The 23,672-nt window shown below is 46.0% G+C and overlaps 2 protein-coding genes across 4 annotated transcripts in view; both read right to left on the reverse strand.

Moving 5' to 3' along the window:
- The window catches only part of LOC117189940 (cAMP-dependent protein kinase type II regulatory subunit-like), a 50,441-nt gene that overhangs the window by 2,866 nt on the left and 23,903 nt on the right, over positions 1-23,672 (reverse strand). For all 3 annotated transcript variants that reach the window (XM_033395021.1, XM_033395023.1, XM_033395022.1), the window contains exons 3-4: positions 15,513-15,739; positions 113-291 (exon numbers count right to left, since the gene is read on the reverse strand). In XM_033395021.1, the coding sequence (XP_033250912.1) occupies positions 113-291; positions 15,513-15,726 (393 nt within the window). In that variant the 5' untranslated portion in view covers positions 15,727-15,739. The remainder of the gene's footprint in view (positions 1-112; positions 292-15,512; positions 15,740-23,672) is intronic.
- On the reverse strand, positions 22,043-23,492 carry LOC117189941. Its single transcript, XM_033395024.1, has 2 exons — positions 22,346-23,492; positions 22,043-22,275 (listed from the first exon to the last, which is right to left on the reverse strand). Exons 1-2 carry the CDS (start codon positions 23,426-23,428, stop codon positions 22,246-22,248), a joined length of 1,113 nt encoding a protein of 370 aa, XP_033250915.1. The 5' UTR covers positions 23,429-23,492; the 3' UTR covers positions 22,043-22,245.

Consider the following 23,672-nt stretch of genomic DNA (forward strand, 5'->3'; position numbering starts at 1 on the left):
CTGTGGGTGGCATAATCCCCACGCAAAGGGAAACCGCAGGCAGACACTTATTCGGGTTAAGCATCCGTGGCTCTGCGCGGGGATTATGATTTATGTGCGGCAGTCGACGAACCTGTTCCTTTTCGAGCGAACGGAAGAGGAGAACATTTTTCACCGACTCGACTAGACGGGAACGCTGTTCATCTGTTTTTGGGAATATGGCAGTGGCTCCCTCATCATCATCATCCGCCTCCGGATCGTAGGCCTCGGCGAAGACTGATTTGCGGCGTGAGTTTTGCATAACGGGTGGCTCTGTAAAATTCAATTCAGAAATAATCCCATATTAGTCGACTTGGAGCATCAATGAGTACCAAAGTTCAATCAATCCCATGATGATGGCTGCCCCAATTAGTGGCAAAGATAGACAGCCTCTCAATGGTAAAAATGGACATGGAGATGGACATGGACATGGAATGTGCTGCTCCAGCTCCAGTTGGGTCCAGAATTGAAATTTCAAATGAAACTGGCAGTGGCTGTGGGGAAGACCTCACATTTCACAGAGCAAACATCAGATTCGGAAAAGGTATTTGGTTGCTTGTGCCAGTGCCAGTGCCAGTTCCAGGAATTCTAATTGCGCTCATTGTGTTTCGTATTTCCAGGCCACAGAGGGACAGAAAACTGCATAAATGCTGGAGGAACCTCTACTATCTGGGGATTTTCAGGACAACAAGAATTCTTGTCAAACATTCATTTGCAGTCGTAGCTCTCTCCCCCTTTTCTTAGAAGGGCCAGAGCCAGAGCCAGCCAGCCACTAGGCCAAACTGCTGTGCAAGTAATTATATATACATAAGAGTACATATAGTATGCATGAGATCTGTAGAGCCGCAGCAGCAACGCAGCACAACACAACACCAAAAGTGTCTCTGTCCGCTTGGGGCTTGTTTTTTGTTGGGTTTTTTTGTTTTGTCGGTGAACCAAATTGGGGATTTTGCCATTGCTTACCAGCCAATAAATTGCCAGACACCTGAGTAGACATTTTCAATTGCAGTTTTGTTGCTTGGGGCTGTGCGTGTCTCTGAATTTAGATACGATTTCAAATCACTTGTAACGACGAGACGAGTCAGTCAGTCACACAGAAACAGAAACCAGTTAGGCATGAACACGTTTAAATATTGTATAACTATGATATAAAAAAAAGTAACAAAAAATATATATGTACATCTATCTACGTATCTATCTGTATATACACATAATGTGTGTGTGCAGCTTGCGGGCCCAAGGTGACTGTTTTCCGAGCAGTAGATGCACGGTGTGTTCTACTATTTTAGCTTTCCCGTCACACGCGGCGAATGCGTAATAAATATTTATGCACTTGAATGTTTCGGCGACGGCGACGTCGGAGGCGGTTGAGCCTTCAACAAGTCAGTCAACAAGTCAGTCTCGAGTCTCTCTGTCTCTTGATTCGATTTCAGTTACAGATTTCCACTGACTGCCATCCTTTAGCTCTTCAGAGTCAATCCGGCTGTCGTTCTTGGTCGCGTTCTCGTTCTTGTGTCAAGTTGCCAACTGGAGTGTCGGTTTAATGATGCAATTACACAGACAGACACGCACAGAGTGCGAGCGACTGAGCCACAAAAATTGTACGGGTAAACCAGGAATGACGGAGTGCTGGTGGGGAAGGGGCTACAGCAGGAGGAGGCGGAAACCATGAGTGGCGTCTTGTCTGTCAGGATTGTGCGGGCCTCAGGCATCAGACATCAAGCACCAAGACAATGCAGAGCTCTGACAGTCAGGCAACACTCTTCGGTTGGACATCTCTTCAGTCCATGGTTGTGGATTTTTGAGGAATTTTGATTTGATTTAATGCTCAACAATTTTGTGGTTGGACTAAGGAAAGGGTAGAAAAGAGCCCACTTCTTCCATTGCTTCCAGATTCATTCTTTCAGAATCGACGCCGAGAATGCAAAGACAAAATGGAAGGTTTGCTGGGACACTGCTCATCTCGGGTCTCGGATTGAAAAGGTGTTTTGCTGTTTGTTGGTGGAAGTGGAATAAATCCTTTAAATATAATTAGATAATGGAAGCACTGATGAAAGTACTTCAATTACGTAAGTTTCCCATCAACCACACCCCCTATTTCCGCACACACACACACACACACACACACACACTTGTTGGACAAGTTGTTGGAATTTAATTAAGAATGGAAAATAAACGATGGGGAACGTTGTGAGTTGCTGCGGACAACGCAATTCTACAGTTATACCCGATACTTAGTCAGTATGGCTCTCCTCCGGCAGACGCCGCTAATATTGAACGACACGACAAAGAATGCGTGCGAGAGAGACAGAAAATCAGTCTGAGCGTGACGATCTGATAATAAATCCCGATCTGATAGATATGGTCATTATCTATGATTCTGCGTTTTTAGTTTTCTCGATTGTGCAATATTGTGGATGCAACAGATTTTCGTCCTTTGTGGGGGCGGAAGGGTGTGGAGAGATTCTGAGATATACGTTTTATAGTTAGATCTAACAGAAGTGCGGATACCAAATTTGGTTACTCTAGCCTTAATAGTCTCTGAGATTTGTGGATGCCCCAGATTTTCGTCCTTTGCGGGGGCGGAAGGGGGTGTGGCGAAATTTGGTCACGAAACGGTCAAGGTCCGATATCACAGGAGTGTGGATACCAAATTTGGTTGCTCTGGTATTTATAGGTTCTGAGATCCTTGAACTCGACTCGGCTATTGATGCTGATCAAGAATATATATACTTTATGGGGTCGGAAACGATTCCTTCTGGACGTTGCACACATCCACTTTTACCACAAATCTAATATACCCCAATACTCATTTTGAGTATCGGGTATAAAAAGAGACGGGTTGCATTAATTTCATTAGTCAAATGAGAGGACACCCGACCGACCGACCGAACGATAGCGACAACTCTGGAAGGACAGCAACAGGCACAAGGACAAGAACAAGGACGAGTACGAGAACTCAAACGATGACAGCATTGATCTAACGGTATAACCGAATGAATGACCAACGTACTACCAACGGTGCTGAATGACAGTTGTCCGGAGTGTGTATGGTGCTATCCTGTTGACGTTTGCCGAGTGACTGATGGACAGCGGCAGTGCCGTTTGTGGCACAAGAGCCGCAGCATCGGGGCCATGACAGGCAAACGGGCCGTCAAACCAAAGCGGAAATAGTGCCTGCAAGTAGGCAACACAGAGCACGCAACTCAAGTGGTTTCCTCCCCCCTTTCATCTATTTATACATATTTCTATGTCCATATCTATGGAACTGCCTCCTCTGTCCTTCTCTGTTTTGTCGTTTCGGGATATAAATAGCAGCCACAGCCACAGCCACAAAATTTTTCTTGATTAACATGGTCATTTTCTCTCTCTGGCTTTTCATATGGCAAACATACAGATTAATATTCAGCGCAACAGGAGGTCCACACCACTCCAGAGAGAGAGAGAGAGAGAGACAGCTAGAGAGAGAGAGAGACAGCTAGAGAGAGAGAGAGACAGCTAGAGAGAGAGAGACAGCGAGAGAGGCACAGCAATTTCCGTTTAGGTTTTGGACAGATATACGTGTATACCCAGGGACCTTCCACAAAACGCTGCTGGCATGTCAATAATGTTGAAATGAATGCCCCCCCCGTCACCCACCGTTAGCCGTCGCCCCCCTGGCCATCATACCAGGGGCATGTCATGCGCCCTGTGCGCCCAATGAAGCGTGGTTTGAGGCCCCTGGCTGAGCTGTTCATCAGTATGCCTCAATGGTCGCGCTCAGGCTCCAGAACCCCCACTCCCAGAAGCTTATCCCAGGATCCTGTCTATGGTGGAGTCCCTTTGGTGCTGGTGGTGGTGCTGCTCCACCTGTAGTGAGTGTTAATAAAATGTTGCATGGTCCGAGCTCATGGTCTCACCTCTCAGGCACACCTTTCCTGGCAGTACACACACACACAAGGACGCACCTCTTACACCTTTATTGGGGACGCATTTGTTTGGGTCCCCCCCGCCGTCTTTAAAGCTAAAAAATTTAAACAAAAAGGTTGATCCCCAAATAGACATCAAAGCGTAAAAATACAGACACAAATCGATATAGAGAGCTCCAGCAGGGGAAGCGGAAAATAGATTACGGATGCAAGAGACCGCAGGGAGGGGCAGGTAACGGGGTACGGCATAGCCATTGAAATCTATTTGCGTGTCAATTTCGCTCCAGTTGAGGCAGAGCTCGTAGAGATATTGAGTTCTTCAGTGAGCACGAGAAGAGCCCTTGGCCCGGGCCACGGGCACGTCGACGGTTTAATAGTGAGACGAAAGCCCCCCCAACTCCTCCTGCAATCCCGGAGCGAGCTCCAATGGAATATCAAAACTAGGATACGTATACACACGTACACATGTATGTGTAGCCATATATATGTATGTATATCTGTGGAATGAGAGCTGCATCCATGCTGTTGGCTCTGCTCTTTAGGTGCGGCGGCTGTGTGCGCAATTAATAGATTTTTATTGGCAGAAACAGCAGCCGCCATTGCCACTCCTGCCCTCGGTCTATCCCTCTGTCTGCCACTGCCACTGCCACCTCCCTCGATCCACTTGACATCCCATCCTCGTGGTGGTGCTGCTGCTATCCCTCGAGGGCTGCGTGTTTGATTAACCGAAAGATAAACACGAAAAAGGAAGCTGTGAACAAAAGGCTCAGCGAGAGAGGCAGAGACAGGAACAAATTGAACTCTGCCAAAGCATCATTAATTAATTTGTTTTCAAGATAAACCATACGGGCTACAGTGCTGGCCAAAGATTTATGACCAGATGAGGTTGCGTTTAATTATCCGTACACCGAACACGTGCTGAACCCCCAAAAGATACAAGATACACGACACCAAACTTTACACTGAACGGAAACGAAAAAACTTTTCAATTTCTTTTGCTGCCGAAGAAGAAGACCATATAAATCATGTTCCTAATAAGAAACGAGGGGGAACGTTGTGACTTGCTGCGGACACCGCAACTCTACAGTTATACCCGATAATTAGTCAGTATGGCTCTCCTCCGGCAGACGCCGCTAATATTAAACGACACGACAAAGAGTGCGTGCGAGAGAGGCAGAAAATCAGTCTGAGCGTGACGTCGGGCGCTGCGTAGCCAGTGCAAATTGATTTGTTCCTTTTGGGTATAAAAATGATCCGATCTGATCCAGATTAAGCAGTCTGATAGATATGGTCATTATCTATGATTCTGCGTTTTTAGTTTTCTCGAATCTGCAATATTGTGGATGCAACAGATTTTCGTCCTTTGTGGGGGCGGATGGGGGTGGGGCGAAATTTGGACACGAAACGGTCAAGGTCCGATATCACAGGAGTGTGGATACCAAATTTGGTTACTCTGGCTCTTATAGGTTCTGAGATCCTTGAACTCATATTTTGCAATTGGCAAAGCCGACCATGAAACCTGTGTGTTAGAGAGAGACAGAGCGAGAAAGAATGAAATTGTTTTCTTGATTCTGGCTATAATAATTATACGATCTGGTTGAGATTTTACACTCTAGAACATATAGTCATCCTCTACGATTCTGCGTTTTTGGTTTTATCGTATCTTTAAAAATGTGGATGCCACAGATTTTCGTCCTTTGTGGGGGCGGAAGTGGGCGGGGCGAAGTTTTGAAATATTTTTGTAGCAGTGACATATCACAGAAGTCTGGATCCAAAACAACGTTGCTCTAGCTCTTATAGTCTTTGAGCACTAGGCGCTGAAGGGGACGGACAGACGGACAGACGGACGGACGGACAGACAGACAGGGTTCTGAGATCCTTGAACTCATATTTTGCAATTGGCAAAACCGACCATGAAACCTGTGTGTTACAGAGAGACACAGCGGGAAAGAATGAAATTGTTTTCTTGATTCTGGCTATAATAACTATACGATCTGGTTGAAATTTTACTTTCTAGAACATATAGTCATCCTCTACGATTCTGCGTTCTTGGTTTTATCGTATCTTTAAAAATGTGGATGCCACAGATTTTCGTCGTTTGTGGGGGCGGAAGTGGGCGGGGCGAAGTTTTGAAATATTTTTGTAGCAGTGACATATCACAGAAGTCTGGATCCAAAACATCGTTGCTCTAGCTCTTATAGTCTTTGAGCACTAGGCGCTGAAGGGGACGGACGGACAGACGGACGGACAGACGGACAGACAGACAGGGCTCAATCGACTCGGCTATTGATGCTGATCAAGAATATATATACTTTATGGGGTCGGAAACGATTCCTTCTGGACGTTGCGCACATCCACTTTTACCACAAATCTAATATACCCCAATACTCATTTTGAGTATCGGGTATAAAAAGAGACGGGTTGCATTAATTTCATTAGTCAAATGAGAGGACACCCGACCGACCGACCGAACGATAGCGACAACTCTGGAAGGACAGCAACAGGCACAAGGACAAGAACAAGGACGAGTACGAGAACTCAAACGATGACAGCATTGATCTAACGGTATAACCGAATGAATGACCAACGGTACTACCAACGGTAGTATCGGGGCCATCTCTGGAGCCGCCACTGAAGCCACTGTGTGGCACGATGACAGGCAAACGGGCCGTCAAACCAAAGCGGAAATAGTGCCTGCAAGTAGGCAACACAGAGCACGCCACTCAAGTGGTTTCCTCCCCCCTTTCATCTATTTATACATATTTCTATGTCCATATCTATGGAACTGCCTCCTCTGTCCTTCTCTGTTTTGTCGTTTCGGGATATAAATAGCAGCCACAGCCACAGCCACACTCTTTGTCTTGATTAACATGGTCATTTTCTCTCTCTGGCTTTTCATATGGCAAACATACAGATTAATATTAAGCGCAACAGGAGGTCCACACCACTCCAGAGAGAGAGAGAGACAGCTAGAGAGAGAGAGAGAGAGACAGCTAGAGAGAGAGACAGCGAGAGAGGCACAGCAATTTCCGTTTAGGTTTTGGCCAGAGATACGTGTATACCCAGAGACCTTCCACAAAACGCTGTTGGCATGTCAATAATGTTAAAATGAATGCCCCCCCCCCGTCACCCACCGTTAGCCGTCGCCCCCCTGGCCATCATACCAGGGGCATGTCATGCGCCCTGTGCGCCCAATGAAGCGTGGTTTGAGGCCCCTGGCTGAGCTGTTCATCAGTATGCCTCAATGGTCGCGCTCAGGCTCCAGAACCCCCACTCCCAGAAGCTTATCCCAGGATCCTGTCTATGGTGGAGTCCCTTTGGTGCTGGTGGTGGTGCTGCTCCACCTGTAGTGAGTGTTAATAAAATGTTGCATGGTCCGAGCTCATGGTCTCACCTCTCAGGCACACCTTTCCTGGCAGTACACACACACACAAGGACACACCTCTTACACCTTTATTGGGGGCGCATTTGTTTGGGTCCCCCCCGCCGTCTTTAAAGCTAAAAAATTTAAACAAAAAGCTTGATCCCCAAATAGACATCAAAGCGTAAAAATACAGACACAAATCGATATAGAGAGCTCCAGCAGGGGAAGCGGAAAATAGATTACGGATGCAAGAGACCGCAGGGAGGGGCAGGTAACGTGGTACGGCATAGCCATTGAAATCTATTTGCGTGTCAATTTCGCTCCAGTTGAGGCAGAGCTCGTAGAGATATTGAGTGCTTCAGTGAGCACGAGAAGAGCCCTTGGCCCGGGCCACGGGCACGTCGACGGTTTAATAGTGAGACGAAAGCCCCCCCAACTCCTCCTGCAATCCCGGAGCGAGCTCCAATGGAATATCAAAACTAGGATACGTATACACACGTACACACGTATGTGTAGCCATATATATGAATGTATATCTGTGGAATGAGCGCTGCATACATGCTGTTGGCTCTGCTCTTTAGGTGCGGCGGCTGTGTGCGCAATTAATAGATTTTTATTGGCAGAAACAGCAGCCGCCATTGCCACTCCTGCCCTCGGTCTATCCCTCTGTCTGCCACTGCCACTGCCACCTCCCTCGATCCACTTGACATCCCATCCTCGTGGTGGTGCTGCTATCCCTCGAGGGCTGCGTGTTTGATTAACCGAAAGATAAACACGCAAAAGGAAGCTGTGTATCCGTACACCGGATCTACGACACCAAACTTTACACTGAACGGAAACGAAACGAGGTGGAACGTTGTGAGTTGCTGCGGACACCGCAACTCTACAGTTATACCCGATACTAAGTCAGTATGGCTCTCTCCGGCAGACGCCGCTAATATTGAACGACACGACAAAGAGTGCGTGCGAGAGAGACAGAAAATCAGTCTGAGCGTGACGTCGGGGGCTGCGTAGCCACCGCAAATTGATTTGTTCCTTTTGGCTACAAAAATGATCCGATCTGATCCAGATTCAGCAATCTGATAGATATGGTCATTATCTATGATTCTGCGTTTTTAGTTTTCTCGAATGTGCAATATTGTGGATGCAACAGATTTTCGTCCTTTGTGGGGGCGGAAGGGGGTGGGGCGAAATTCTGAGATATACGTTTTGTAGTGAGATCTAACAGAAGTGCGGATACCAAATTTGGTTACTCTAGCCTTAATAGTCTCTGAGATTTGTGGATGCCCCAGATTTTCGTCCTTTGCGGGGGCGGAAAGGGGTGTGGCGAAATTTGGACACGAAACGGTCAAGGTCCGATATCACAGGAGTGTGGATACCAAATTTGGTTGCTCTGGCTCTTATAGGTTCTGAGATCCTTGAACTCATATTTTGCAATTGGCAAAACCGACTATGAAACCTGTGTGTTAGAGAGAGACAGAGCGAGAAAGAATTAAATTGTTTTCTTGATTCTGGCTATAATAATTATACGATCTGGTTGAGATTTTACACTCTAGAACATATAGTCATCCTCTACGATTCTGCGTTTTTGGTTTTATCGTATCTTTAAAAATGTGGATGCCACAGATTTTCGTCCTTTGTGGGGGCGGAAGTGGGCGGGGCGAAGTTTTGAAATATTTTTGTAGCAGTGACATATCACAGAAGTCTGGATCCAAAACATCGTTGCTCTAGCTCTTATAGTCTTTGAGCACTAGGCGCTGAAGGGGACGCACGGACGGACGGACGGACGGACGGACGGACGGACGGACAGACAGACAGGGCTCAATCGACTCGGCTATTGATGCTGATCAAGAATATATATACTTTATGGGGTCGGAAACGATTCCTTCTGGACGTTGCACACATCCACTTTTACCACAAATCTAATATACCCCAATACTCATTTTGAGTATCGGGTATAAAAAGAGACGGGTTGCATTAATTTCATTAGTCAAATGAGAGGACACCCGACCGACCGACCGAACGATAGCGACAACTCTGGAAGGACAGCAACAGGCACAAGGACAAGAACAAGGACGAGTACGAGAACTCAAACGATGACAGCATTGATCTAACGGTATAACCGAATGAATGACCAACGGCACTACCAACGGTGCTGAATGACAGTTGTCCGGAGTGGGTATGGTGCTATCCTGTTGACGTTTGCCGAGTGACTGATGGACAGCGGCAGTGCCGTTTGTGGCACAAGAGCCGCAGCATCGGGGCCATCTCTGGAGACGCCACTGAAGCCACTGTGTGGCACGATGACAGGCAAACGGGCCGTCAAACCAAAGCGGAAATAGTGCCTGCAAGTAGGCAACACAGAGCACGCCACTCAAGAGGTTTCCTCCCCCCTTTCATCTATTTATACATATTTCTATGTCCATATCTATGGAACTGCCTCCTCTGTCCTTCTCTGTTTTGTCGTTTCGGGATATAAATAGCAGCCACAGCCACAGCCACAGCCACACTCTTTGTCTTGATTAACATGGTAATTTTCTCTCTCTGGCTTTTCATATGGCAAACATACAGATTAATATTAAGCGCAACAGGAGGTCCACACCACTCCAGAGAGAGAGAGAGAGACAGCTAGAGAGAGAGAGAGAGACAGCTAGAGAGAGAGAGACAGCGAGAGAGGCACAGCAATTTCCGTTTAGGTTTTGGCCAGAGATACGTGTATACCCAGGGAACTTCCACAAAACGCTGTTGGCATGTCAATAATGTTGAAATGAATGCCCCCCCCCGTCACCCACCGTTAGCCGTCGCCCCCCTGGCCATCATACCAGGGGCATGTCATGCGCCCTGTGCGCCCAATGAAGCGTGGTTTGAGGCCCCTGGCTGAGCTGTTCATCAGTATGCCTCAATGGTCGCGCTCAGGCTCCAGAACCCCCCTCCCAGAAGCTTATCCCAGGATCCTGTCTATGGTGGAGTCCCTTTGGTGCTGGTGGTGGTGCTGCTCCACCTGTAGTGAGTGTTAATAAAATGTTGCATGGTCCGAGCTCATGGTCTCACCTCTCAGGCACACCTTTCCTGGCAGTACACACACACACAAGGACACACCTCTTACACCTTTATTTGGGGCGCATTTGTTTGGTTCACCCCCGCCGTCTTTAAAGCTAAAAAATTTAAACAAAAAGCTTGATCCCCAAATAGACATCAAAGCGTAAAAATACAGACACAAATCGATATAGAGAGCTCCAGCAGGGGAAGCGGAAAATAGATTACGGATGCAAGAGACCGCAGGGAGGGGCAGGTAACGGGGTACGGCATAGCCATTGAAATCTATTTGCGTGTCAATTTCGCTCCAGTTGAGGCAGAGCTCGTAGAGATATTGAGTGCTTCAGTGAGCACGAGAAGAGCCCTTGGCCCGGACCACGGGCACGTCGACGGTTTAATAGTGAGACGAAAGCCCCCCCAACTCCTCCTGCAATCCCGGAGCGAGCTCCAATGGAATATCAAAACTAGGATACGTATACACACGTACACACGTATGTGTAGCCATATATATGAATGTATATCTGTGGAATGAGAGCTGCATCCATGCTGTTGGCTCTGCTCTTTAGGTGCGGCGGCTGTGTGCGCAATTAATAGATTTTTATTGGCAGAAACAGCAGCCGCCATTGCCACTCCTGCCCTCGGTCTATCCCTCTGTCTGCCACTGCCACTGCCACCTCCCTCGATCCACTTGACATCCCATCCTCGTGGTGGTGCTGCTGCTATCCCTCGAGGGCTGCGTGTTTGATTAACCGAAAGATAAACACGCAAAAGGAAGCTGTGTATCCGTACACCGGATCTACGACACCAAACTTTACACTGAACGGAAACGAAACGAGGTGGAACGTTGTGAGTTGCTGCGGACACCGCAACTCTACAGTTATACCCGATACTAAGTCAGTATGGCTCTCTCCGGCAGACGCCGCTAATATTGAACGACACGACAAAGAGTGCGTGCGAGAGAGACAGAAAATCAGTCTGAGCGTGACGTCGGGGGCTGCGTAGCCACTGCAAATTGATTTGTTCCTTTTGGCTACAAAAATGATCCGATCTGATCCAGATTCGGCAATCTGATAGATATGGTCATTATCTATGATTCTGCGTTTTTAGTTTTCTCGAATGTGCAATATTGTGGATGCAACAGATTTTCGTCCTTTGTGGGGGCGGAAGGGGGTGGGGCGAAATTCTGAGATATACGTTTTGTAGTGAGATCTAACAGAAGTGCGGATACCAAATTTGGTTACTCTAGCCTTAATAGTCTCTGAGATTTGTGGATGCCCCAGATTTTCGTCCTTTGCGGGGGCGGAAAGGGGTGTGGCGAAATTTGGACACGAAACGGTCAAGGTCCGATATCACAGGAGTGTGGATACCAAATTTGGTTGCTCTGGCTCTTATAGGTTCTGAGATCCTTGAACTCATATTTTGCAATTGGCAAAACCGACTATGAAACCTGTGTGTTAGAGAGAGACAGAGCGAGAAAGAATTAAATTGTTTTCTTGATTCTGGCTATAATAATTATACGATCTGGTTGAGATTTTACACTCTAGAACATATAGTCATCCTCTACGATTCTGCGTTTTTGGTTTTATCGTATCTTTAAAAATGTGGATGCCACAGATTTTCGTCCTTTGTGGGGGCGGAAGTGGGCGGGGCGAAGTTTTGAAATATTTTTGTAGCAGTGACATATCACAGAAGTCTGGATCCAAAACATCGTTGCTCTAGCTCTTATAGTCTTTGAGCACTAGGCGCTGAAGGGGACGCACGGACGGACGGACGGACGGACGGACGGACGGACGGACGGACGGACGGACGGACAGACAGACAGGGCTCAATCGACTCGGCTATTGATGCTGATCAAGAATATATATACTTTATGGGGTCGGAAACGATTCCTTCTGGACGTTGCACACATCCACTTTTACCACAAATCTAATATACCCCAATACTCATTTTGAGTATCGGGTATAAAAAGAGACGGGTTGCATTAATTTCATTAGTCAAATGAGAGGACACCCGACCGATCGACCGAACGATAGCGACAACTCTGGAAGGACAGCAACAGGCACAAGGACAAGAACAAGGACGAGTACGAGAACTCAAACGATGACAGCATTGATCTAACGGTATAACCGAATGAATGACCAACGGTACTACCAACGGTGCTGAATGACAGTTGTCCGGAGTGGGTATGGTGCTATCCTGTTGACGTTTGCCGAGTGACTGATGGACAGCGGAAGTGCCGTTTGTGGCACAAGAGCCGCAGCATCGGGGCCATCTCTGGAGACGCCACTGAAGCCACTGTGTGGCACGATGACAGGCAAACGGGCCGTCAAACCAAAGCGGAAATAGTGCCTGCAAGTAGGCAACACAGAGCACGCCACTCAAGAGGTTTCCTCCCCCCTTTCATCTATTTATACATATTTCTATGTCCATATCTATGGAACTGCCTCCTCTGTCCTTCTCTGTTTTGTCGTTTCGGGATATAAATAGCAGCCACAGCCACAGCCACAGCCACACTCTTTGTCTTGATTAACATGGTAATTTTCTCTCTCTGGCTTTTCATATGGCAAACATACAGATTAATATTAAGCGCAACAGGAGGTCCACACCACTCCAGAGAGAGAGAGAGAGACAGCTAGAGAGAGAGAGAGAGACAGCTAGAGAGAGAGAGACAGCGAGAGAGGCACAGCAATTTCCGTTTAGGTTTTGGCCAGAGATACGTGTATACCCAGGGACCTTCCACAAAACGCTGTTGGCATGTCAATAATGTTGAAATGAATGCCCCCCCCCGTCACCCACCGTTAGCCGTCGCCCCCCTGGCCATCATACCAGGGGCATGTCATGCGCCCTGTGCGCCCAATGAAGCGTGGTTTGAGGCCCCTGGCTGAGCTGTTCATCAGTATGCCTCAATGGTCGCGCTCAGGCTCCAGAACCCCCCCTCCCAGAAGCTTATCCCAGGATCCTGTCTATGGTGGAGTCCCTTTGGTGCTGGTGGTGGTGCTGCTCCACCTGTAGTGAGTGTTAATAAAATGTTGCATGGTCCGAGCTCATGGTCTCACCTCTCAGGCACACCTTTCCTGGCAGTACACACACACACAAGGACACACCTCTTACACCTTTATTTGGGGCGCATTTGTTTGGTTCACCCCCGCCGTCTTTAAAGCTAAAAAATTTAAACAAAAAGCTTGATCCCCAAATAGACATCAAAGCGTAAAAATACAGACACAAATCGATATAGAGAGCTCCAGCAGGGGAAGCGGAAAATAGATTACGGATGCAAGAGACCGCAGGGAGGGGCAGGTAACGGGGTACGGCATAGCCATTGAAATCTATTTGCGTGTCAATTTCGCTCCAGTTGAGGCAGAGCTCGTAGAGATATTGAGTGCTTCAGTGAGCACGAGAAGAGCCCTTGGCCCGGACCACGGGCACGTCGACGGTTTAATAGTGAGACGAAAGCCCCCCCAACTCCTCCTGCAATCCCGGAGCGAGCTCCAATGGAATATCAAAACTAGGATACGTATACACACGTACACACGTATGTGTAGCCATATATATGTATGTATATCTGTGGAATGAGAGCTGCATCCATGCTGTTGGCTCTGCTCTTTAGGGGCGGCGGCTGTGTGCGCAATTAATAGATTTTTATTGGCAGAAACAGCAGCCGCCATTGCCACTCCTGCCCTCGGTCTATCCCTCTGTCTGCCACTGCCACTGCCACTGCCACCTCCCTCGATCCACTTGACATCCCATCCTCGTGGTGGTGCTGCTGCTATCCCTCGAGGGCTTCGTGTTTGATTAACCGAAAGATAAACACGCAAAAGGAAGCTGTGAACAAAAGGCTCAGCGAGAGAGGCAGAGACAGGAACAAATTGAACTCTGCCAAAGCATCATTATTTAATTTGTTTTCAAGATAAACCATACGGGCTACAGTGGTGGCCAAAGATTTATGACCAGATGAGGTTGCGTTTAATTATCCGTACACCGAACACGTGCTGAACCCCCAAAAGATACAAGATCTACGACACCAAACTTTACACTGAACGGAAACGAAAAAACTTTTCAATTTCTTTTGCTGCCGAAGAAGAAGACCATATAAATCATGTTCCTAATAAGAAACGAGGGGGAACGTTGTGACTTGCTGCGGACACCGCAACTCTACTGTTATACCCGATAATTAGTCAGTATGGCTCTCCTCCGGCAGACGCCGCTAATATTAAACGACACGACACAGAGTGCGTGCGAGAGAGGCAGAAAATCAGTCTGAGCGTGACGTCGGGCGCTGCGTAGCCAGTGCAAATTGATTTGTTCCTTTTGGGTATAAAAATGATCCGATCTGATCCAGATTCAGCAGTCTGATAGATATGGTCATTATCTATGATTCTGCGTTTTTAGTTTTCTCGAATCTGCAATATTGTGGATGCAACAGATTTTCGTCTTTTGTGGGGGCGGAAGGGGGTGGGGCGAAATTTGGACACGAAACGGTCAAGGTCCGATATAACAGGAGTGTGGATACCAAATTTGGTTGCTCTGGCTGTTATAGGTTCTGAGATCCTTGAACTCATATTTTGCAATTGGCAAAGCCGACCATGTAACCTGTGTGTTAGAGAGAGACAGAGCGAGAAAGAATGAAATTGTTTTCTTGATTCTGGCTATAATAATTATACGATCTGGTTGGGATTTTACACTCTAGAACATATAGTCATCCTCTACGATTCTGCGTTTTTGGTTTTATCGTATCTTTAAAAATGTGGATGCCACAGATTTTCGTCCTTTGTGGGGGCGGAAGTGGGCGGGACGAAGTTTTGAAATATTTTTGTAGCAGTGACATATCACAGAAGTCTGGATCCAAAACAACGTTGCTCTAGCTCTTATAGTCTTTGAGCACTAGGCGCTGAAGGGGACGGACAGACGGACGGACGGACAGACAGAGAGGGCTCAATCGACTCGGCTATTGATGCTGATCAAGAATATATATACTTTATGGGGTCGGAAACGATTCCTTCTGGACGTTACACACATCCACTTTTACCACAAATCTAATATACCCCAATACTCATTTTAAGTATCGGGTATAATAAACCAAGAAAGAATGTTGCAAGCCCCCCAAAGCATGCCGACGCACACGCAAAGAAAAGGATGACAGGACACGCCATCGATGGGCGTGTGGCGATGTAGCGGGCCACACTCACCTTCTCCATCCTGGGAGTTGATGCTCTGCTGATCATCCTGACTGTGATCCTGGTTGATCGGAGCCGGACGATTGGCCTGCAGCTTATTGAAATAGTCGGCGGCATAGTCGATCACATCCGGGGGCTGCTCCACCAGATACGCAATGGAGAACTGCAAGAGGACCTCCTTCAGCTCCTCGGGCACTTGGATGCGCCGACTCGAATCGCTCGACATATTTGTGTTGTCTCTGTGGGAACGAGAGCACAAGAAATACAATTTTGGAATTTATAAGATTCGGTTTATATAGATTCGGTTTCTTTTCGGTGGAAGGCCGAGCACTCCCCCCAAGTACAGTAAATGCTGAGCAGGGCTTTTCGGTAATCCATCGTGTGTGGAGCGATGATTACAATATGCCCAGAGATTGTGGTCACTCCACTCTGCCACTTCTCCTGCCTGCTGCCATCAGCCACCTGCCACCTGCAACGACAACGCCAACGAACTGCAATCAAACACCCCCCGAAAACTCGTGGAGGCTATCCGGGAGGGGGTAAGGTCAACCCGCTGATGTCTGTCGGTCATTTAGATGGAAATTGCCCCCCAGCCGTAGGCCCTGTGCACCTCTGTTCCCCACCAGCCCCACACCAACCGCAGACATCAGCCATTACCCATCATCGCCCCATAGCCACCTTCGCTCCACGTCAGCTCGTGATTCAACATTGCACAATTTCAGATTTTGGTCTTGTTCGTCGTTCGTCGAAAAGCGACAGACGTGAGATTCATGTTAAATTTTTGTCGCTGCACGGGGCCCCTCAAAAAAACAAGTTGCAACCACTATAATTTACGAGTAATTCACTTTAATTCTGTTTTTATACCCGATACTCAAAATGAGTATTGGGGTATATTAGATTTGTGGTGAAAATGGATGTGTGTAACGTCCAGAAGGAATCGTTTCCGACCCCATAAAGTATATATATTCTTGATCAGCATCAATAGCCGAGTCGATTGAGCCATGTCTGTCTGTCCGTCTGTCCGTCCGTCCGTCTGTCCGTCTGACCGTCCCCTTCAGCGCCTAGTGCTCAAAGACTATAAGAGCTAGAGCAACGATGTTTTGTATCCAGACTTCTGTGATATGTCACTGCTACAAAAATATTTCAAAACTTCGCCCCGCCCACTTCCGCCCCCACAAAGGACGAAAATCTGTGGCATCCACAATTTTAAAGATATGATAAAACCAAAAACGCAGAATCGTAGAGAATGACCATATCTTTTAGACTGTCTGAATTGGATCGTATTATTATTATAGCCAGCATCAAGAAAACAATTTCATTTTTTCTCGCCCTGTCTCTCTCTAACACACACGTAGCATAGGCGGCTTGGCTTAGAGTAAAACATTAGCGCCTAGATCTCAAAGACTATAAAAGCTAGAGCAACCAAATTTGGTATCCAGACTCCTTATATATCGTACCGAGACGAGTTTGTTTCAAAATTTCGCCACACCCCCTTCCGCCCCCGCAAAGGACGAAAATCTGGGGATATTCACAAATCTCAAAGACTATTAAGGCTAGAGTAACCAAATTTGGTATCCGCACTCCTGTTAGATCTCACTATAAAACGTATTTCTCAAAATTTCGCCCCACCCCCTTCCGCCTACACAAAGGACGAAAATCTGTTGCATCCACAATATTGCAGATTCGAGAAAACTAAAAACGCAGAATCATAGATAACAACCATATCTATCTGATTGCTGAATCTGGATCAGATCAGATAATTTTTATAGCCAAAGGAAACAAATCAATTTGGAGTGGCTACGCAGCGCCCGACGTCACGCTCAGACTGATTTTCTGTCTCACTCGCACGCACTCTTTGTCGTGTCGCTTAAGATTAGCGGCGTCTGCCGGAGGAGAGCCATACTGACTTAGTATCGGGTATAACTGTAGAGTTGCGGTGTCCGCAGCAACTCACAACGTTCCACCTCGTTGTTATTCATTTTTCACTTAGAACTGAATTTTTTGAAGAAACAGCATAAATATTTATAAGTTTCCTGCAAGTATGCGTAATTATGTAAATTGCATATTGAGCCCTGGCCCCCAGGGGGCTCTGGGGTTCGATCTCCCCTCCTCAACGACTGTCGCTTCCCCCTCAATAATTGGCCGCAAACATTTTATTTGTTGTAATTTGTGAAATAATTTGTGCCCTCCGCGGCAGACGCAAAAGTGGTTCCTTCGTGGCAGCGGAAAGGATGGGTGTACGGCTCCGGGATATTGTTACATTGTTGTTGTGTGCAAAGTTTTTCAATTAACTTCATTAATATTCAACTTTGGGCCACAGCCCAAGGCCTGGCGGAATAAATAAATATTTAAAACTAATATAAAGCTCTGGCAGATCTTCCTGGCTCTCTGGCACCGTATCGGTGGCCGTAAGAAGCGGTTCGGCTCCCTCTTCTTGCTCTGTGCCACTCTGCCACTGCCTCTGATTGGTCAACGGTCGAGTAGTCATAGCTCTGGGCATTGTCTGGCTGCCATTTAGACGTGCAATTAGAGTGGGTCAAGGTGGGTCACTCAACGCAATGCTCGGCAATGCAACGCAAACGCCACTGCACAAACGGCTCTAAATAGTCGCCTTGCCTCTCAAGTAATGAGAGTCTGGTCTGTCTGAATGCCCCCCTCTACTCCCCCCCCTCTACGGCCCTGCTTCCCGTCAAGGACAGGAAAGAAAAAGCTAAAGAAAGAAAATGTGGAAAAAAGTGTAAAAAATGATGGGGGGAAAAAATGTAAGAAAAAGTTCATTTTCATTTCCTCACAATTTCCGCAGCAGCCGGAGAGCCCGGAGCCAGCGGCGGTACCGATGCACCATCCATAGATGTAAAGGACACTTAAAGAATATGCATATTGTAGGCCGTCTAATCCGGGAATTGTAGTGACCAATATCGGTGCGTGAGTGAACTGTATAGGTATAAAAACACAAACCCGGTGATTTAATGTAACTCTTTTTTATTAGCTGCGCGTCCGTCTCTCACAATCGCCATTTACAAAGTGCTCTCCCTCTCTTCTCCATGTTTCTTATCCGATAACTCACTATTGGTATTTCCCACCGAGTGTATCGATGGTGCGGTAAATACCAATGCGCGCTGTATGATATTTTAAATACTAGTTGAATGCCTTACTAATTATTGCCTTGCTACAATGCGGCCATCCTGACCGGAGTGCTCCTGAACTCCTTACATTTAATTTAGTTTCTAGATAGGTTGATTTATTACAGTTGGGTGTGATTTACTCTTAATATTCTAAGTTTACGTGTTACAATCATTTTCTTCATTTTGATTCCCTGTGCCATTTGCATTATTACCATTTTCAATCCACGGCTTCATATTTGCCACCGCCCAAACTCCTTTATACGGGATCCTTGATTGTTGAAACCCCTCTACATCTTCTAGCAAATACCTATCATTTTTTAACACCTTTGATATCTTATAAGGTCCTTTGAACTTCGGGATAAGCTTTTTAGACACCCCTGTATGAGTGTCGAAATTTCTCACCATAACTAGATCATTATCTACGTACACGTGTGGCTCCCTTCGCTTTGAATTTGTTGCTTGTTTGTTATAAGACTGTATTTTTTCCTGATGAGTGCCTGCTACTGCTCTAATCTTTTCTATATCCCTTGTTGCCCGCTGTTCGGTTAGTTCGTCTAGATGATCTTTTAGTAAATCTGAAACCTTTCCTTTTTGTACGACCCCAAACAACATTCTGCTCGGGTGTTCATTAATTGTTCTTTGAATTGTGTTGTTCATCGCGTGTTCTACTGTTTCCACTACCATATCCCAATGTAATCCTTTTTCCGGGTCAACAAGCTTTGCAATCATGGGTCCCAAACTTCTGTTCACCCTTTCTACCTGCCCGTTGGCCTGTGGCGACCCTGTTGCTATCTTTACGTGTTTAACATTGCTCTGTTCTAAGAATTCTTCAAACTCTTTTGACGTGAAACAGCTTCCTCTGTCTGACACAATGCATCTGGGTCTACTGTAAGCTCGGAAATAATCTTTCATTGCAATTACTGCTTCCTTTGTGCTAGTGGTTTTGGTCGTATAAAGTCTTACGAATTTGGTGAACGCGTCTATTACTACTAAAACATGTTTGTTGGCCCTGCCTTTGTCGACTGGCCCGAAATGGTCGATATGTACTACCTCGAATGGTCCTGACCCTTTTGGTATGTTGTGTAAAAACCCTTCCTCTTTTCCGTGTTTTGCTGAGTACGCTATGCATTTTAGACAGTTTTCAATGTGTCGCTTGGCTTTATACCTTACGTTTGAGATCCAGTAGCTTTTCGATATAGCGTCGGTCATCTTGTCTATACCGACGTGCCCTAGTTCATCGTGGTACTTATAGAGTACGTGGCCTTCCATTTCCTCGGGTACGCAGAATAGGATAGTATTGTTATCTTTTTTCCTGTATATTATTCCGTTTCTCATCTCATAATGTTTGTGTTCTGATTTCTGTAACGTTTCTCTCAGCTCCATCAGTTTGTTATCTCTGTTTTGGCATATAATTAAATTTTCTTCAAAGGTGTTTGTGTCTACCGTGAGTATCTGAACGGCTCTGCTTAGCGCATCTACGTGTTGCATTCTACTTCCTGACCTGTGTTCTAACTTGTAGTCATAATTTTGTAACTCTAACGCCCAGCGGGCAATGCGTGGATTGAGTTCTTTCTTGTTTAGAGTCATAGTTAGCGCGTTGCAGTCTGTCACTATTTTGAAGGGTATGCCTTGCACGTATACTCTAAACCGTTGTAGTGCATAAATTATCGCTAGTGTCTCCAGTTCAAAGCTGTGGTATTTTGCTTCGGTAATTGTTGTCCGCTTGGAGAAATAAAACACCGGGTGCATTCTGCCATCACCCTTCTTCTGCATTAGAATTGACCCGAAACCTAACGAACTTGCATCGCAATGTACTTCTGTCGGATCTCTGGGATTGTAAAGTGCCAAGATCGGTGCTTCCAACAAATTACTTTTGAGTTGTTCGAAACATTCTAGTTCTACGATACCGAATTCAAACTTCCTGTCTTTTTTGACCAAATCATAAAGGGGCTTAGCTTTCGTAGAAAAATCTTTTACGAACCGTCTAAAGTAAGAACATAACCCTAAGAAACTCTGCACTTCGTTCGTTTTCGTGGGGACTGGGAACCCTTTTACTGCCTGTAATCCCTTCGTATCTGGTTTAATTCCGTTACCCGATATGGAATAGCCCAGGTACTTAACTTCTGACTGTAAGAATTCGCATTTATCAATCCTTAATTCAAGTTTATTCTCTACCAATCGTCTCATCACTTCTTGTAAAATTTCCATGTGACTATCACTATCTTTTGTTGCTACCATAATATCGTCCATGTATATTATAACTTTGTCTTCCTTTACCATATCTGCAAAAATGTTGTTTGTGAATCTTTGAAACACCGCCGATGCATTTCGTAACCCGAACGGCATCCTCAACCATTCGTATTGTCCCATGGGGGTCGTGAACGATGTGTATTTAACTGAATCTTTATGCATAAATACGTGGAAGTATCCATTCTTCAGGTCTAACTTGGTGAAAAGTCTTTTCCCTGACAGTTTATCTAGTAGGTCGTCTATCAGAGGTGTTGGGTAATTGTCCTTTATCATACCTTTATTAAGTGTGCGATAATCGACGCACAGTCTCAACTCTCCCGAATTCTTTTTTACCAGTACTATAGGCGAAACGTATTCTGACTCACTGGTTCTGATGTAACCTTTTTCTGTGTATTCGTCTATCATTTTCTGTACTTGGGCTTTTTCGCTATACGACAGTCTTCTAGGTGGGCAATGAAACGGTTTTTCGTGTTCGAAATTCAACTTCATTTCCCACTTGGTTTGTGGTAAGTTTGGTCTTTCTGCGTTTACATACGCTGTCCTAAACATATATTTAAGTCGTCCTGCGAGTTCTTGGCTACAATCTGTCCCTACTTTCAACTCCCAGTCGTTTTCTTTGTCTGGATACTGGCTTGGTAGTTCGTTGAAATTGGTTTTTACGCTCTCGCAGGTATCGCTGTCTTCCAGACACTCAACCATTGCAGAACACTCATTTTCTACCTTGCCTCCACTTTCTACTTCATGCTTATTCTCTTTATCACCCTCATCTTTAACTTCACATTCATATTCTCCTAAACACTCATTCTCTATTTTCCACTCATTTTTTTCTAAACACTCATTTTCTCCTAAACACTCATTTTCTTCTAAACACTCATTTTCTCCTAAACACTCATTTTCTTCTAAACACTCATTTTCTCCTAAACACTCATTTTCTTCTAAACACTCATTTTTTTCTAAACACTCATTTTTTATTTCACACTCGTTTTTTGTCTCACTCTCCTTCTCCTTGCAAATGTCACTTACAATTTTAAATTTGCATAAATTCATAAAATCCCTACCTAACACAGCCTCATAGCCCATCGACTCGTCTGCCACTACTAGTAATTCAAAGTTGATTCGATTTTTGTTAATAATTACAAAACTGGGTATTTTACCAAAGATGTTAAGTTTGCTATTATTTAGTCCAACATAAGCGTAATCCGCATTTTTATTCAAAATAAATTCAATTTCTCTGTTTTTCTTGTCTTTGTTAAACTTATATAAACTTAAATCATCTTCTTTGATTTCGTTCGAACTTAATCGTGAGCGCTCTTCCACTTTATTTAGGTTATTTTCCGACTGGTGCTCTAGACACGATAACTTCATAAAACTTATTGGGCTCCCTGAGTCGATGAGGCAATTTAAGGACAAGCATTTGTTATTGTAATTGCTAATGTATATATTAAATTTGTATATATAATCGTTATGTACCTTGTACTTCTTTTCGTCACAGTGTGACACCTGGTGACTCATGCTGCCGCATCCGTAGCACGCTCCTCTTTCGCGCTTGGGCTTGCGGCACTCCCCTGCCACGTGGCCCAAAGAGTTGCAGTTGTAGCAGCGAATGGGTGTTGGCGAGGCTCCAGTGTTTGCCCCTTCAGTTGAACCGTACTTCTTTGGCAGCATGATCTTCTCGAACGCCTTGAGTAGTTGATATGGAGCGCCAAAGCACTGCATGTGGGCTTGCCTACGCAGGCCTACATCTGGGATACCTTCGATGACTCCGTCAATAAACTCCTCGTCGTCAATGACTATGCGGGATGCCAGCGACACTTTGGCGTTGAAGTACATCGAGAACTCCTCGCCACGTGCCCATGAACGGGACTCGAACTTGCGACGGAGCAACAGTTTGCTTTCCTTGGGATGGAAAGTGTCTTCCATGACGTTCAACAATTGATCGATTGGCAGCGACATGTGCTCCGGACTCGAATGCAGCCACACCAATGCTTTGTCCTTAAGCTTCGACATTAGCAGCATTAGTAGCTTCTCATCCTTCAGTTTGTTCACTTTTGCGACGGCCTTAAACTGCGCGATCCAAGTTGTGACGTCATCGTTGTTTCCAGAAATGTTGCCATGATATGTTGGCAACATGTCTTTGGCGGCATTTAGCAACATGACGCCAGCGTCATTGCTGGCGGCTGGTGTTGTGTTCTCTCCTCTCCCTTCCTTCTCCCTCTCGCTCTGCAGCTTCAGCAGCACGATTTGCAGTTTTAACATTTCAACCTCTGCTCGATATTCGCCATGGTTGTTGTTGTGCCCAGGCGCTTGCGGTGCTTTTTCGTTCTTCTCTTTGCGTTCGCTCTTCGTCGAGTCTTGATCTGCGGCCGCCTCATCTTCCCTCTCGTTCTCGCATGTTTCGGCTGCCGGTGGTCCCTGTCCCCGCAGCTCTACTGGTATTTCGTTAAGTCTCGCTGCCATGGCAGCTTTGCTTCCACCTTTTGGTAGATTGAGGGACTCCAGCCATTCGCGCAGCCGGGCGGCCGAGAACTCCTCCGCGCCGACCAAGTCCGACATGTTTTTTTTTCAGCGATGGCGTCTTCGACGGACGAGATGATAAAAATTTTCGCTATTTTTCACTGGCGGCGATTGATCGTATCCCACTTTTGAAATTGTAGGCCGTCTAATCCGGGAATTGTAGTGACCAATATCGGTGCGTGAGTGAACTGTATAGGTATAAAAACACAAACCCGGTGATTTAATGTAACTCTTTTTTATTAGCTGCGCGTCCGTCTCTCACAATCGCCATTTACAAAGTGCT

Source organism: Drosophila miranda, assembly GCF_003369915.1.
Source record: "Drosophila miranda strain MSH22 chromosome Y unlocalized genomic scaffold, D.miranda_PacBio2.1 Contig_Y1_pilon, whole genome shotgun sequence".
NCBI classification, from domain to species: domain Eukaryota; kingdom Metazoa; phylum Arthropoda; class Insecta; order Diptera; family Drosophilidae; genus Drosophila; species Drosophila miranda.